The 17,647-nt window shown below is 41.5% G+C and overlaps 1 protein-coding gene across 2 annotated transcripts in view; it reads right to left on the bottom strand.

Moving 5' to 3' along the window:
- The window catches only part of LOC147112851 (HBS1-like protein), a 179,115-nt gene that overhangs the window by 144,756 nt on the left and 16,712 nt on the right, over positions 1-17,647 (bottom strand). For both annotated transcript variants that reach the window (XM_085997558.1, XM_085997560.1), the window contains exon 4: positions 13,081-13,275. In XM_085997558.1, coding sequence (XP_085853684.1) covers positions 13,081-13,275 — 195 coding nt within the window. The remainder of the gene's footprint in view (positions 1-13,080; positions 13,276-17,647) is intronic.

The following is a 17,647-nucleotide window of genomic DNA, read 5'->3' as shown; positions in this document are numbered from 1 at the left end:
CTCAGATTTAAAATGATTAATTGAGCTAGCATCTACTGCTTGTTGTGGGAGAGAGTTCCACACTTCTACCACCCTTTGCGTGAAGAAGTGTTTCCTAACTTCTCTCCCGAATGATTTTAAAGTTATGTCCCTTTGTCCTGGACTCCCCTGCCAGTGGAAAAAGTTTATATCTACCTATCAATTCCGTTGAAAATCCCAAAAACCTCAATCAAATCACCCCTTAACCTTCTATATTCTGGGAAATACAAGCCTAGTTTGTGTAATCTCGCCTGATAATTTAACCCTCGGAGCCCTGGTAACATTCTGGTGAATCTGCGCTGCACTCTTTCCAAGGCCAATATATCCTAAGGTGCGGTGCCCAGAACTGCACACAGTACTCCAGATGTGGTCTAACTAGGGCAGGAGGGAGGACTTTAGATTCCTAAGGCATTGGGACCAGCTCTGGGAGAGGTGGGACCTATACAAGCCGGACGGATTGCGCCTCGTCGGGGGGGTTTGCTAGTGCTGTCGAAGGTTTAAACTAGCTTGGCAACGGGATGGGAACCTGAGAATAGATTTAATAGGGAGAGAAGCAAAGCTGGAAATGGAAGGCAGTAAATTAGTAAGTGAGTTTGGAAGGCAGAGAAAGCAAAGGCTAGAAAATAGACAACGAAGGAGTTTGGCAGTGCTTAATGGTATATACTTCAATGCAAGGAGTCCAGTGAACAAGGCAGATGAGCTGACGGCACAGATAGACATGTGGAAGTATATCATAGCTATTACTGAAACATGGCTTAAAGAAGGGCAGGAATGGCAGCTCAACATTCCTGGTTACAAGATTTTCAGACAAGAGAGAGATAGAGAGAGGGGGCTAAAAAGGGAGCGGGGGGGGGTTGCAATATTGGTTAAGGAAACAATTACAGCTGTGAAGGAGGGATGATACGTTAGAAGGATCATCAAATGAGGCCATATGGGTTGAACTAAAGAACAAAAAACAGTCAGTCAGTCAGTCAGTCAATCACAATGCTGGGCGTGTACTCTAGACCCCCAAACAGTCAGAGGGAGATAGAAGAGCAAATGTGTAGGCAAATTTCTGAGAAGAGCAAAAACAATAGGGCAGTAGTAGGGGATTTCAACTACCCTAATATTAACTAGGAGGATAGAATTCATGTAAAAGGAATAGAAAGCTCAGAATTCTTAAAATGAATTCAGCGGAACTTTTTTAGCCAGTACGTACAAGAGAGGGGCAGTTCTGGACTTAGATTTCAGGAATGAAGCTGGGCAGGTGGAAGGGGCATCAGTGGGAAAGCATTTTGGTGGTAATGATCATAATTCAGTTAGATTTAGCATAGTTATGGAAAAGGACAAAGATAGGTGAGGTGTAAAAAGGAAGAGAGTAGCAAAAGTAAGCGTTGGTCCCTTAGAGGCTGAGACAGGTGAAATTATAATGGGGAAATAAGGAAATGACAGAAACTTTATACAAATATTTTTTTTTAATCTGTCTTCACAGTAGAAAACACAAAAGGCATACCAAAAATAATGGGGAACCAAGGGGCTAACAAGAGTGAGGAACTTAAAGTAATTAATATCAGTAGAGAAAAAGTATTTGAGAAACTATCAGGACTAAAAGCCAACAAATCCCCTGGACCGGAGGGCTTACATCCTAGGGTCCTAAAAGATGTGGCTACAGAGATAGTGGATGCATTAGTTGTGATCTTCCAAAATTCCCTAGATTCTAGAATGGTCCCAGCAGATTGGAAGGTAGCAAATGTAACACCGCTATTCAAGAAAGGAGGGGGGAGAGAAAACAGGGCTAGTTAGCCTGACAGTCGTCAGGAAAACGCTGGAATCCATTATTAAGGAAGTGGTAACATGGCACTTAGAAAATCATAATATGATTAGGCAGAGTCAACATGGCTTTATGAAAGGGAAATCGTGTTTAGCAAATTTATTAGAATTTTTGAGGCTGCAACTAGCAGGGTAGATAAAGGGGAACCAGTAGATGTAATATATTTGGATTTCCAAAAGGCATTTGAGAAGGTGCCACATAAAAGATTGCTATGCAAGATAAGGGCTCATAAGGTTGGGGGTAATATATTAGCATTGAGAGAGGATTGGTTTAACGGACAGAAAACAGGGAGTAGGGATAAATGGGTCTTTTTCCGGTTGGCAGGCTATAATTAGTGGGGTGCCGCAAGGATCAGTGTTTGGGCCTCTGCTATTTACAATCTATTTTAATGACTTAGATGAAGGGACTGAGTGCAATGTATCCAAGTTTGCTCACGATACAAAGCTAGGTGGGAAAGTAAGCTGCGAGAAGACACAGAGCCGGCAAAGGGCTATAGACAGGTTAATTGAGTGGGCAATAAGGTGGCAGATGGAGTATAATCTGAGGAAATGTGAGGTTATTCACTTTGGTAGGGAAAATAGATAAACAGAATATTTTTTAAATGGTGAGAAACTATTAAATGTTGGTGTTCAGAGAGATTTAGGTGTCCTCGTACAGGAAACACAAAAAGTTAGCATGCAAGTACAGCAAGCAATTAGGAAGGCAAATGGCGTTGGCCTTTATTGCAAAAGGGTTGGAGTACGAGAGTAAGGCAGTCTTACCACAATTGTAAGGAAGTCCTACTACAATTGTACAGGGTTTTGGTGAGACCACACCTGGAGTGCTGTGCACAGTTTTGGTCTCCTTATCTGAGAAAGGACATACATGCCTCAGAGGCAGTGCAATGAAGGTTCACCAGATTGATCCTTGGGATGAGAGGGTTGTCCTATGAGGAGAGATTGAGCCTATACTCTCTGGAGTTTAGAAGAATGAGAGGTGGTCTCATTGAAACATAAAAGATTCTGAGGGGGATTGACAGGGTAGATGCGGAGAGGTTGTTTCCCCTGGCTGGAGACTCTAGAACGAGGGGGCATAGTCTCCAGATAAGGGGTCACCCATTTAAGACATGGAGGAGGAATTTCTTCACTCAGAGGGTTGTGAATCTTTGGAATTCTCTACATCAAAGGGCTGTGGATGCTAAAGTTGTTGAGTATATTCAAGGCTGAGATAGATAGATTTTTGGACTCTAGGGGAATCTAGGGATATGGGGAATTGGGCGGGAAAGCTAAGTTGAGGTCGAAGATCATCCATGATCTTATTGAATGGCGAAGCAGGCTCGAAGGGCCATATGGTCTACTCCTGTTCCTAATTCTTATGTTCTTATGTAAAAGTTCTCGATTGGGGAAAGGCCAATTTTAATAAGCCGAGATGTGATTTAGCAAATGTGGACTTGAAACAGCTACTTGAAGGTAAATCAGTGTCAGAGCAGTGGGAGGCATCCAAGGAGGAGATAGTGAGAGTCCAGAGCAACTATGTCCCCACAAAGAAAAAGGGTGAGACTCCAAAATCTAGAGCCCCCTGGATGTCAAGGGGCATACAGGGTAGGATAAGGAGAAAAAGGGAAGCTGTTGTCAGATGCCGAGAGCTCAATACGACAGAAAGCAGAGAGGAGTATAGAAAGTGCAGGGGTGAAATTAAAAAAGGAAATTAGGAAAGCAGAGAGGGCATGAAAAAATATTGGCAAGTAAAATCAGTGAAAACACAAATTTGTTTTATAAATACGTAAGGAGCAAGAGAATAACTAAGGAAAGAGTAGGGCCTATTAAAGACCAAAAAGGTAACCTATGTATGGAAGCGGAAGACATGGGTATGGTTCTTAAGGAATACTTTGCGTTTGCCTTCACAGCAGAGGGACGATGCAGACACTGTAGTTAAGGAGGAGGAGTATGAAATATTAGATGGGATAAACAGAGAAAGGGGAAGTATCAAGAGGTTTAGCATCTTTGAATGTAGACAAATCGCCAGGCCCGGATGAAATGTATCCCAGGCTGTTGAGAGGCCAGGGAGGAAATAGTGGAGTCTCTGATCATCATTTTCCAATCCTCTCTGGCTACAGGCATGGTGCCAGAGGACTGCTAATGTAGTGCCATTGTTTAAAAAAGGGAGAAATGGAAAGACCGAGTAATTACAGGCCTGTCAGCCTAACCTCGGTGGTGTGAAAAATATTGGAAAAAATTCTGAGGGACAGCATAAATCATCATTTAGAAAGTCACGAATTAATCAAGGACAGTCAGCATGGATTTGTTAAGGGAAGGTCGTGTCTGACTAACTTGACTGAATTTTTTGACAAGGTAGTGAGGAGGGTCGATGAGGGTAGTACATTTGATGTAGTCTACATGAATTTTAGCAAGGCCTTTGACAAGGTCCCCGACATGGCAGGTTGGTCAAAAAAAGTAAAAGCCCATGGGATTCAAGGGAAAGTGGCAACTTGGATCCAAAATGGGCTCAGTGGCAGGAAGCAAAGGGTAATGGTCGACGGTAATGGTGTTTTTGTGACTGGAAGGCTGTTTCCAGTGGGGTTCCACAGGGCTCAGTACTAGGTTCCCTGCTTTTTGTGGTATATATCAATGATTTAGAGTTCAATGTAAGGGGCATGATTAAGAAGTTTGCAGGTGATACAAAAATTGGCCGTGTGGTTGATAGTGAGGAAGATAGCTGTAGACTGCAGGAAGGTATGAATGGACTGGTCAGGCGGGCAGAAAAGTGGCAAATGGAATTCAATCCGGGGAAGTGTGAGGTAATGCATTTGGGGAGTGCTAACAAGGCACGGTTAAATGGTAGGATACCGAGAAATGCAGAGGAACAGAGGGTCTTTGGAGTACAGATCCCTGAAGATAGCAGGACAGATAGATAAGGTGGTTAAGAAGGCATACGGGATATTTTCCTTTATTAGCTGGGGCATAGAATATAAGAATAGAGAGGTTATGCTAGAACTATATAAAACACTAGTTAGGCCACAGCTTGAGTACTGCGTACAGTTCTGGTCACCACATTACAGGAAAGATGCGATTGCACTAGAGATGGTTCAGAGGAGATTTACGAGGATGTTGCCAGGACTGGAGAATTCTAACTAGGAGGAAAGATTGGATAGGCTGGGGTTGTTTTCTTTGGAACAGAGGCTGAGGGGAGACTTAATTGAGGTGTATAAAATTGAGGGGCCCAGGTAAAGTGGATAGGAAACACCTATTTCGTTTAGCAGAGTAATGAGTCAGAATTAATTAATAATCTGACAGTAAGGTAGTATCTTGCAAACAGGGACCAAATATGACAGTTTGACATTAAGTTTGAGAAGGAGAAAGATCATACACTAACCAAGGTTTTAAACTTAATTAAAGCGGACTTCGAAGGAATGAGGCGCAAGCTGAACACATTAAACTGCGCTGAGCTGTTAACGGGTAAACCTACAGAAAAACAGTGGGAGGTATTCAAAGAAGTGTTTAGTATAATACGATACCAATACATACCCCTAAAGAGCAAAAATTCCACTTGTACAATCAAGCACTGTGGTCAACATGTGAGGCAAGAGGCAGTATAAAGCCTTGCGACTTACACAAATGTCAAGAAAAAGGTCATCCAGAGGATTGGGAGAAATATAGAAAACAACAGAAGGACACAAAAAAATCAGAAGTTTTAAAAAAGGAATACGAAAAAAAACTTGCAAGTAATCATAAAGGTTTTTATAAATATATTAAGGGATCAGTGGCAGTACTCTCGCCTCAGAGTCAGAAGGTTATGGGTTCAAGTCCCACTCCAGAGTCTGGAGTACATAATCTAGGTTGATACTCCAGTGCAGTACTGTACGGAAGAGTACTGCACTGTCGGATGTGCCGTCTTTCAGATGAGATGATAAACCAAGGCCCCGTCTGCCCTCTCAGGTGAATGTAAAAGATCCCATGGCACTATTTTGAAGTAGAGCAGGAAAGTTCTCCTCGGTCTCCTGGCCAATATTTATCCCTCAACCAAACACCGAAAAAGATTATCTGGTCATTATCATATTGCTGTTTGTGGGACCTTGCTCTGCACAAATTGGCTGCCATGTTTTCTACATTACAACAGTGACTCACTTCAAAAGTACTTCATTGGCTATGAAGCACTTTGGGATGTCCTGAGGTCATGAAAGGCACTATGTAAGTGAAAGTTCTTTCTTTTAGAGTAAGGCTAAGGGAGATGTGGGCCCATTAAAGACAGATGCAGGTGATATGGTAATAGATAACAAGGTAATGGCAGATTTATTAAACAAGTACATTGTATCCATTTTCACAGTAAAAGAGGATAAAATATCACTGATACAAGTGAAACTAAAAATAAATCAAGGGAAGGAATTATTGTATTCAGTATTTATTTTCACTAGAACCATAAAAAAATTATGGGACTTAGGATAGATAAAGCTCCAGGACTCGATAGCTTCCACCGCAAGGTATTAAAAGAAGTAGGTGAGGAAATTGCAGAAGTGTTCGTTATAATGTTAGTAGATACAAGAAACAAATCAAAAAAGCTAATAGAATGTTGGCCTTTATTTCAAGGGGGTTGGAATACATGTTTCAGTTGTGTAAAGCTTTGGTCAGACCCCATCCGAGTACTGCGTTCAGTTTTGGGCACCGCACGCAGGAAGGATATCTTGGCCTTAGAAGGGGTGCAGTGCAGATTCACCAGAATTATACCAGGGATTAGAGAGTTGCATTGAGGCCAGGTCAGTTCTGACAAATGGTCATCGACCTGAAACGTTAACTCTTTCTCTCCACAGATACTGCCTGAGCTGCTGAATATTTCCAGCATTTGCCATTTTTATTCCCTTGAGTATAGAAGATTGAGAGGTGATCTGATTGAGGTATATAAAATGATAAAAGGATTCGATAGGCTAGAGAGAGAAACTATTTCCTCTGATGGGGGGCATCAAGAACGAGGGGGCATAATCCGAACATTAGAACTAGGCCATTTAGGAGGGAAATCAGAAAGTACCTTTCCCACACAAAGGGTAATAGAAATATGGAATTTCCTCCGCAAAAAGGGTGTGGATGCTGAGTCAATTGGGAGTTTTCAAGGCGGAGATCGATAGATTTTTGTTAGGCAAGGGTATCATGATATGGAGACAAGGTGGGTAAATGAAGTGGAGATACAGATCAGCCATGATCTAATTGAATGGCTGGAGAATAGCCTACTACTGTTCCTAACACATTCAAACACTGTGATTTTTGCAAGTATTGAAATCTTCCTGTCCATAAATTTTACTTCCTATTGTCACATTTTTTGGTCACACTTTCATATCAACATTTACCACCGTAAATTGGTATGTCACGCTATCCCATTCGATTTTGTTACGTCAACTATCATGATGTCGTTTAAAGCTCAGGCTACTGGGTGGCTCGGTGGAACAATTTGTTTGAAATAAATAAGCCCAACTGACACCACCTTGAATATTTAAAAACTGACATGAGCAAGCCGAATGTCAGCCAGTGGCTCAGTTGGTAGCCCCTCGCCTCGGAGTCAGGAGGTTTTGGGTTCAAATTCCACTCCAGAGACTTGAGCATAAAAATCTAGACTGACCCTCCAGTGCAGTGCTGAGGGAGTGCTGCACTGTCAGAGGTGCCGTCTTTCAGATGAGACGTTAAACCGAGGCCCCGTCTGCGCTCTAAAATGGACGTAAAAGATCCCATGGCACTATTTCGAAGAAGAGCAGGTGAATTATCCCCAGTGTCCTGGCCAATATTTATCCCTCAATCAACATAACAAAAACAGATTATCTGGTCATTATCACATTGCTATTTGTGGGAGCTTGCTGTGCGCAAATTAGCTGCCGCGTTTCCCACATTATAACAGGCGATTTCACTTTTAAAAAAAAGTACTTCATTGGCTGTAAAGCGCTTTGGGACATCCGGTGGTTGTGAAAGGCACTATATAAATGCAAGTCTTTCTTTTATTGAAAAGAATGTTGCTATATACTAAAATCCCTGAAGAACATACATTTAAAAAAAACTATCTTGCCAGATTTTAAAATCCAGCAGGGACGCAAAGAAAAAGGAACACAGATTTTGAGGGTTGCACCTTTAAAGACAGGTGCACAGATTGGCACCTTTTTTGTGGAACACAGCAGCAAAGGCCTCTGTCTCATCTGTTGCAAACTGTGTGCAGCATCAATAAAGTGCAACTCGTGATAGCACTGCAAGACCAAACATTAAGCAAAATTTGATGGATTTAAGGAACATTAGCACAATGAGGTCAACAAATTTTAAAATAAATCCTCACTGCAGTAGTCCTTTCAAGCATACAATCAATGATAGAGGATACAGTTCTGGCCAGTTTAGTTGTGGCTTAATCTGATGTTGCTTTTGTGAAGTACAGTCGTACCCTTTTATTTGCAACTCGCTTAATTCCATTTCCCGTTTTCTTGCAACCATTTCTAAAGTTCCGTTTTTCCTCTATATTTCCATTAGTGAAAAGTTAATTTTATTGCAATTCCTACTTATATGCAAGTGCGCCACGCAGAAACCCCGCTTTAACAAGATTTGTCATCTTTAAACCTGAAGCTTTCACCTCTCAATCTGATTGGGTTCAGTGGTCAAAGTGCTGAAGTACCATTTTGGCCTTGTTTCCACCTATTACTGTGGGGGAGGCATGGAAGCTGATTACTGTGGGGGAGACATGGAAGCTGATTTTCTAGATGGCTAAACAAAGTGTACCATGACTTGCCGTTGCGCGAACAAGTGGATGTTTTGAACAGTTTGAAGAATTGAGGATTCAAAAGCTAGCTGCAGAGAAGCATGGCATTTCTGAATCTCAGGTTTCTAGAATTCTGAAAAGAAAAGCTGGTGCCTTGAAGGACTGGGAAAGAAATGAGAACATGGAAAGGAAACGGAAACGTGACAGATGCTGATGAAGTTCTGTTTAGGTGATTTAATCACAAAAGAGCTCAGACAATCTCGTTTGAAGGCTGCCTGTTGAAAACGGAGGCTAAAGAGCTTGCCAAAGAACTCGGTGTGGAAAGCTTTCAAACAGATTCCTGTGCCTCTGGAAGGTGTGGCACAACCTTGTTTAAGAAAAGCCATACGGTGAAACTGGACAGTGACAGACTCACTGCTGATGCATGGACTGAGGAAGTTTTGTTGGGTTTGTTAGCAGAGTATTCACCCGACTGCAGTTACAATTGCGACAAGACTGGACTTTTTTTCGTGCCTTGCCTGATCAAGCCTACAGGGAAAAAAAAAACGGTGAGCAGTGGCAAAAGGAGAAATGATGCCTTAACCAAACGGGCTCGGACAAGGTGAAACCTCGTGATCGAGAAAAGCAAGAACCCTCGGTGCTTTAATAATGTGAACATTTTTCCAAGTGATTATGAAAGCAGCACTAATGCTTGGATGACAAACAATTTTCCAAAAGTGGCTGCAGTTTTTCAATTCCAGGGTGAGAAAGCAGTGCAAGAAAGTGGTGCTTTTGGCGGATAATGCCCCTTGCCACATGAGGGCCCAATTTTTTACCATCTAACACCATTTCCATCATGCACCCCTGGACCAAGGCGTCATTTATAGCATGAATCAGCAGTACAAGAAGCAATTCCTGTGCAAGGTAGTTTCTATTTTAAATTCCATTGAGGAAACTGGCATTTCACAGGTTATGAAAAACTATAGCGTGTTGGATGCGATGCACTTATATCCAGTAGCTTAGAATGCAGTGACTCCCCGCTGCATTAGTAACTGCTTTAGAAACAGCAGTTTGGTTTCCAACAAGGAAAACAATGGCCCAGTCGAAGGTGAGGAGGTTGATGAAGGGATTCTTGGGAGTTTGAGGGAGGCAGAGTTTGATCTTTTTGTTTCGATGGATGACGATCTTGACGTCTGCGGAGAGATGACTGCTGCAGAAATCATTTCTTTTCTAAAAGGCTCGGCAACAGAGGCTGCAGTGGACATAACTGAAAATATGTCAGAGCTAGAAATTGCCAAAGTTACAGAGGTAGATTCTGCACAGTGCATTCTGTGGCGATACATCAAGACAAAAGATAGTGAAACATTTGATGAATTTTACGAACTGGAAGGGAAAATGTGGAGGTTGATGACTTCTGATCTCCACCCAAAAAAAAACAGAATTCTTCGCAACAGTAAAAAAAAACTCTGAAATGTGAGCATTTTTCTTTTAAGATGATGTACTGCATTCACCTTTTAACATGCTGCAAGATGTTGTAATAATTGCTTGCTAGGTAAAAACTGATAAGGACCTGCTGTAGCACAATAATGTACATTGGTGCAGCCATGGCACAAATAACATTTGAGTCACATCATGAAGCACTCTTAACGGAGCGTAAGACATTCACAGAACTCTGTGACTAGTTACTGGCCATAATCTTCCAATCTTCCTTAGATACGGGGGTGCCAGAGGGCTGGAGAATTGCAAATGTTACACCTTTGTTCAAAAAAGGGTGCAAGGATAAACCCAGCAACTACAGGCCAGTCAGTTTAACCTCAGTAGTGGGGAAGCTTTTAGAAACAATAATCAGGGACAAAGTTAAGTCACTTGGACAAGTCTGGATTAATTAAAGAAAGCCAGTGCAGATATGTTAAAGGCAAATCATGTTTAACTAACTTGATCGAGTTTTTTGTTGAGGTCACAGAGGGTTGATGAGGGCAATGCAGTCGACGTGGTGTACATGGACTTCTAAAAGGCGTTCAATAAAGTGCCACATAATAGGCTTGCCAGCAAAGTTGAAGCCCATGGAATAAAAGAGACAGTGGCTAAGTGATAGGAAACAGAGAGTGGTGGTGAAAGGTTGATTTTCGGACTGGAGGAAGGTACACAGTGGTGTTCCCCAGGAGTCGGTTCTAGGACCACTGCTTTTCTTGATATATATTAATGACTTGGACTTGGGTGTACTGGGCACAATTTCAAAATCTGCAGATGACACAAAACTTGGAAGTACAGTGAACAGTGAGGAGGATAGTGATAGACTTCAAGAGGACATAGACAGGCTGGTGAAATGGGTGGACACGTGAAATTTAACGCAGAAAAGTGCGAAGTGATACATTGTGGTAGGAAGAACAAGGAGAGGCAACATAAACTAAAGAGTACAATTCTAAAGTGGGTGCATGAACAGAGAGACCTGGGGGTATATGTGCACAAATCGTTGAAGGTGGCAGGGCAGGTTGAGAAAGCATACGGGATACTGGGCTTCATAAATAGAGGCATGGCGTGCAAAAAGCAAGGAAGTTATGATAAACCTTTATAAAACACTGGTTCGGCCTCAATTCTGGGCACCTCACTTTAGGAAGGATGTGAAGGCCTTAGAGGGTGCAGAAACGATTTACAAGAATGATTCCAGGGATGAGGGACTTCAGTTACGTGGATAGACTGCAGAAGCTGGGGTTGTTCTTTTTAGAGCAGAGAAGGTTGAGAGGAGATTTGATAGAGGTGTTCAAAATCATGAGGGGTCTAGACAGAGTTAGAGAGAGAGAAACTGTTCCCATTGGCGGAAGGGTCAAGAACCAGAGGACACAGATTTAAGGTGATTGGCAGAAGAACCAAAGGCGACATGAGGAAAAACTTTTTTACCCAGCGAGTGGTTAGGATCTGGCATGCACTGCCTAAAAGGGTGGAGGAGGCAGACTCAATCATGGCTTTCAAAAGGGAGTTGGAGAAGTACCTGAAGGAAAAAAAAAAATATGCAGGGCCACTGGGAAAGGGCAGGGGGAGTGGGACTAGCTGAAGTGCTGTTGCAGAGAGTCGGCATGGGCTTGACGGGCTGAATGGCCTCCTTCTCTGCTGTAACTATTCTATGATTCTACGAGGTACGGCTAATTGACTTTGCATTTCTAGTGAACTTCACAGACCAGTTGAATATTCTCAACAAGAGGCTGTAAGGGGCCGACCAGGTTGTGACAGAGCTGTTCAGCCATGTACATGCATTTGAGACCAAACTTGAGCTCACGACAAGCAGTCACTTTCTCTCCTGTTCTTCTAGTCAAAATGAGCTGCAAAAGGTCTATTTGACTATTGTCATTACACTTCAAGATTGATGAAAAAAAAGCTGTATTCCCTTGCTTCCTTTTTTTCCCCCGTTTTTCCTTCTCCCAAGATGACTCTGTTTCTGGCATTCAAGATTCGTCTCTTCTTGTTAAAAGCGAAGGCACAAAAAACACGTTTGTAGTCTAAATCCTGACTGTGGGACTTTTATTCCCATTACTGAATTGATTTTAATACTCTCTTATTTCATAATGAAAGAAGCTCCTGTGATGCTGGTTTTTTCACAACAACATTGAAAAACAGAGATATGCCACTGGCAGCTCAAATAGGCTGTTTCAATGAACCAAGATGTGTCATCCATGATGTTCTGAGTATTAATAAACATTATGATACACGGCAAAACTAAATAAGGTTAAATGAAAGTAAGGCAAGGAAGTTAAAATACAGGCAAAATATTATTACACAAGTGCTATGCTTTAACAATATCCTCTCTTCTCATCAACTGACCCCAAGTTTAGCCATTCCACTCTAATAATATTGCAAACTGCCCTCGCTTCCCATTATAAAAAGCTGCGACAAAACTCATCCATTTAACTAAATGTATGGACTCAGGTAGCGAAACCTAGGAGGGTGTTCATTACAATGATGCTCTGACCGACTGAGTAAGATACAGGAAACTTTGTGCGATCCGGAGGTGAACTATCCGGTAATATGGAGCCACCGGCAAAATTCAGGAGCCGTTTTTAATTCTTTTTGTTTGTTTTCTTTGCTTTATTTGAACAGTCAAGCTGTGCAAGGTCTGTAGCTATAGCAACAGCTTTAGCTACAGAGGCTTGCAGCCACACCCGAGTGTTTAGAAGCTGTTGCTAAGCAACAGTGTTTGTTGTCAGATACGGAGATAAGAATCTCCTTATCTTTCAACATTAACTCTGGAGTGTACGGCAGTTTTGAGGGAACGGCAGCAGCTCAGTCCCGTGGGTGCCGGATAGCACAAAGTTTCCTGTATCATGGAAACCAAGCTGCAAAACACTTCTAAGACTTGGTTTCTCAATTTGTGCACGAACATGCTATGCCACAATTTTATATACATGGTAAGATCCAACAAAAAAAAAAATCAACTGTGACAACCAGATTCCTATTGAAGTAGCTAAGTTTCATTTTTGATCACAGAATATTAATATACAATTTTATCATCCAATATTTTGCTGACTTTTAGACACTGAGACACTTAAAAATACAACCTAAAACAACCCAAAACATTCACATACCTATTGTGGGTTTCCGTGTAGGGGCTGTATTCTGGTTCCTTGTTTTTGAGGTTTGCTTGCATTCCTCTGAAAGCACAAGGTCAAGGGCTTTATGTGCATCATACTGACTATTCAGCACGGCATCAACCATCACTTGTTCTGATACAGACTCTCCCAAGACTTCTCGCATTTCATCAAGGCAGGCAGACAGTCGAGCTGAAATAGAAAAGCATATTCACATAGGTTTTAGGAATCATGTAGTATGAAAATCTCTGTGCAAATGTGGGGGAAACTGTTTGAGTGAGCAACACTAATTCAAAGCTACTTTTTCCAAGTGTATATTTTCAAATAAATGTTTAAAAACAAATTCTTCAGATGGCTCAATTGTCCAACACATTGGTACTCTTTGCATGTAGAGTGCTTGAAAATAATAGTGCCCACATTCTTCCATGTCAAGTGTACAACCCTGATAAAGCCATTAAGGGAACACTTCAAGTGGAAGCTAGGTACTTCATGCAGAGAGGAAGGTTCATCACACAAATTCATTCTCATTCACATTTCATCTGGCTCAATAATGCCATTGTTGCACCATTTACAATTTCCCTACAGGAATAATCTTAGCTTTAGTTGGGGGGGGTGGAAATCACCTCCACCTATATCTCTGATGATGCTGTGATTTTAGGAGTTTTTTATGTAATTCATTTGATTTGCTCTCTTCTTTCTGGCAAGGAACCTTCTCATGCTAGACAATAAGCTGAACGTTTGCTCATAAGCCTCAGCCAATGCCATTCTAAACCCAAGTGAAAGAACGTACACAAAAGCAGGTGAAGTGCCAAATGCTCTAATTTACATTCCTTTCTGCGAGGAAACACCCAACTTCTGCTCTATGCCCTCCAGAACAGCTTATTGAAATCACAAACTCACCACATGGGATGAGAAAGAGTGCAAGAGCCTCCACCTTCAGGAATTTATTAGGAGGTAGGAGACAGACAGTAGGGATAATGGGTATGTACTCCAATTGGCAGGTGACTAGTGGTCTCCCCTGGTAATCTAACTGTATTGGGGCCTCAGTATTTCACTATATTAATAAATGACTTAGATAAAAGGAATAGAGAGCCATACATAAGTTTGCTGATGACACCAAGTTAAGGTAGCACAGTAAATAGTGTAAGTGAGAGCAGAAAGTTGCAAAGGACATCGATAGGTTAAGTGAGTGGGCAACACTGTGGCAGATGGAGTTTAATGTGGGAAAGTGTGAGGTTCTCCACTTTGGACCGAAGAAAGATCAGAGTATTTTCTAAATGGCAAGAAGCCGGAAACTGTGGAGGAGCAGAGATATTTAGCAGTCCAAGTACAGAAATCACAAAAAGCTAGAAGACAAGTACAAGAAATAACTTAAAAGGTTAATGGAATGTTGGCCTTCATCTCAAGGGGGGGTTGAAGTTATGTTAGTTATATAAAGCTCTGGTTAAACCCCTTTTAGAGTACTGTGCTCTGTTCTGCGCCCTGCATCTCAGGAAGGATATATCGGCCTTGGAGCGGGTGCAGCGCAGATTAACCAGAATTATACCAGGGCTAAAAGGATGAGGGTAGGTTCCATAGACTAGGTTTGTATTCCCTAGAGTGCAAAAGATTAGGGGACGATGTAATGGAGGTGTTTAAGATAATTAAAGGAGTTGCTAGGGTAGATAGAGAGAAACTATTTCCTCTGGTGTGAGAGTCCAGAACAAGGGGGCATAACATTAAAATTAGAGCTAGACCTTTCAGGGATGATGTCAGGAAGCACTGCTTCACAAAGGGTAGTGGAAATCTGGAACACTCCCCCTGCCCAAAAAGCTGTTGAGGCAAGGTCACAGAATCATAAAAATGTCAAAACTCAGATTGATAGATTTTTGCTAGGCAAGGGTATTAAGGGTTACGGAACCAAGGCAGGTAGATGCAGTTAAGATACAGATCAGCCATGATCTACGTGAATGGTGGAACAGGCTTGAGGGGCTGAATGGCCTAGTGCACTGACGCATCAATGTGCTGTGCCATTATATTGCCAGCTTATTGTTTGAAGGACCCATGTGGTATTTTCCCTTCCATCTACTTCATATGTAGCTTTGAAAAAAAGTCTCCAAATCCCTCTTCAATGCCTCTTGGCTTCCTACATTTTAATATACCATTTTAAATTATCTTCAACTATTTTTTCTCTGAGTTCCTATGTTCTTCTGTTTCAGGTGACCTTCCAACAGGCAACTAAGCCCTAATGATGGAGGTGTTAGCTACATTTTATCAATAGTTGAGTGACTTTCGATCAGAAAATGGCTGTTGCCTTTGGGTGTGGTTTTGTATCCCTAACAGGGCCATACATTTGCAGATGGACCAGGAATTTCCTTCCTGGCTTGCCTGTTATGCCGTTGTTCAGTAAGTGCTTCTTTTACTTTTCTCCCAAAAGATTCGATCAGACAGCAAGGGAAATTTAGAAATATAATGAGTCCAAATATCAAACTGACACAATTTTATGTGAAGCCAGAACACTGAGGTCAGAAGGCACTGCAAGGGTATAATAATTGAGGGTAAGTGAGTTGCAGCTTGCCAGACACCCCCTGAAGTATATTATCTTTTGTGTATCGTAATTGAGATACTTATTTTTGTCTCCAATTCTAGAAGAGGGGATGAAGTTTCTAAAGTCCTCAGACATGTTATATAAACCAGTGAATCACGTTACTTAGTCTTTGTGACCTGCTTTTCTTCATTCTGTCCAAAAATCTCAAATTTCGCATATCCCAAAATTGTGATGCCAGAACCTCCATATGTCAGTAATTATAAAAAAAAGTTTTCTACATGGTTAGCAGTGTTGAAAAGTACAAATTGAGTAAACTTCTCAAACACAGCTAAGAAATCATCGTAATCATTGACAAAATGTGTTTACAATGTTTTTCTTACATGGTGCTACAGCTGACAATGGAGCAACTGAAGGCAACAGCAAAAGTAAAAGAATTCAAGGCAATAGAATATAACCAAACAGTGAATATTTGTTCATTACAATGAACGTCAGATATTCCAGGATAGCACTTTGTTATAGTCTTAGTCTAGACTGTTAGTAGTTCCCTGCGGTTGGGCAGTTCGAGAATGGTTCTTAGGATAGTCCAAATTGACCCCATCCTGCACTATCTGCAATGAAACCGCTCAGGAACAAGAATGCTCCCTGTAATTGACTTCAGCGGAGCAGGGAGGAAGATGCTACTCGAGGGTTGATTTAACAGCAATAAAAATTGGATACTTCTCAACAACATTAAAGAAATTTCTTGTAAGACACATTTTCTTTGTTAATTAAAAAGAGGGAATTATTTGAACCAAAGAGCTGGGTGGCACTAAATACCTGTACCGGCATGACAAGTAAACAAACTTGACATATTACTACACTAATATGTAAACATTCTTTCAATGCTTCCTTTCCAGCTCTAATAGACCCTCTGCTCTGCAGCTCTGCCAGAGGCCTGGTGCATTCTTTCAATGCTTGCACCCCACCCATCTGGAACAAATGGACTTGGGTAGAGCTGGAGAGAAGACAGTCATGGATGGTGAAGCAGCGCATCAGAAATTCATAAGCTAAACCCAGAACTGGCTAGCTTAGTACCAATATGTCAAATGTGAAAGTGTAAAGTTTGCAAAGCTGAATACCATATATAAGCAGAAGCCGACACAACGCGAATCAAAGCCTGCTAGTCATATTTAACAAAACTGCCCTACTCTTCAGCAATTTAAATAAACTAGGAGGTACAATGGAATGCAAATATTTTAACAGTTCACATGTACAGAAAGATGCCTTGGAGCATTTTACAGGGAGAAAATAATTAGACTTAAGATAGACAAATCTCCAGGACCTGATGGTTTCCACCCCAGGGTGTTAAAAGAAATAGGGGAAAAAATTGCAGATGTATTAGTCATAATTTTCCAAAGATCTCTAGATTCAGAAATTGTGCCTTTGGATTGAAAAATTGCAAATGTCACTCCATTATTTAAGCAGGGAAGAAGGGAAAAACAAAGTAATTACAGACCTGTCAGTTTAACATCAGTTGTGGGTAAGTTACTGGAATCTATCATCAGGGACAGAGTGACCGAGTACTTGGACAAGTGTGAACTGATCAAAGAGAGTCAGAATGGAATTGTGAAGGATAGGTCGTGTCTGACTAATCTAGTTGAATTTTATGAGGAGGTCTCTGTCATAATGGATAGTGGGGTGTCTATGGAGGTTGTCTATATGGACTTTCAGAAGGCATTTCATAAGGTCGGTTTTGCACAAAGATTATCAAAAATGAAAGGACACGGAATTGGAAGTAATCTTGTGACATGGCTTGGTAATTGGTTCTGGAGGTAGGAACCAGAGAGTAGGGATAACGGGAACGTAAACTGATTGGCGGAATGCGACAAGCATTCCACCATATATATCAATGACTTGGATGAAGGAATAGAGAGTTGTATGTACAAGTTTCAAGATGACACTAAGTTGGGAGGCACAAATTATGTAGATGGGAGTAGGAAGCTACAAAGGGACATAGACAGACTAAATAGGCAAAACTATGGCAGATGGAGTTCAATG

This window comes from Somniosus microcephalus, chromosome 9 (assembly GCF_052327205.1).
Source record: "Somniosus microcephalus isolate GS21.2 chromosome 9, FLI_Smic_1.0, whole genome shotgun sequence".
NCBI classification, from domain to species: domain Eukaryota; kingdom Metazoa; phylum Chordata; class Chondrichthyes; order Squaliformes; family Somniosidae; genus Somniosus; species Somniosus microcephalus.
This window is presented reverse-complemented; position numbering and strand designations above follow the sequence as displayed.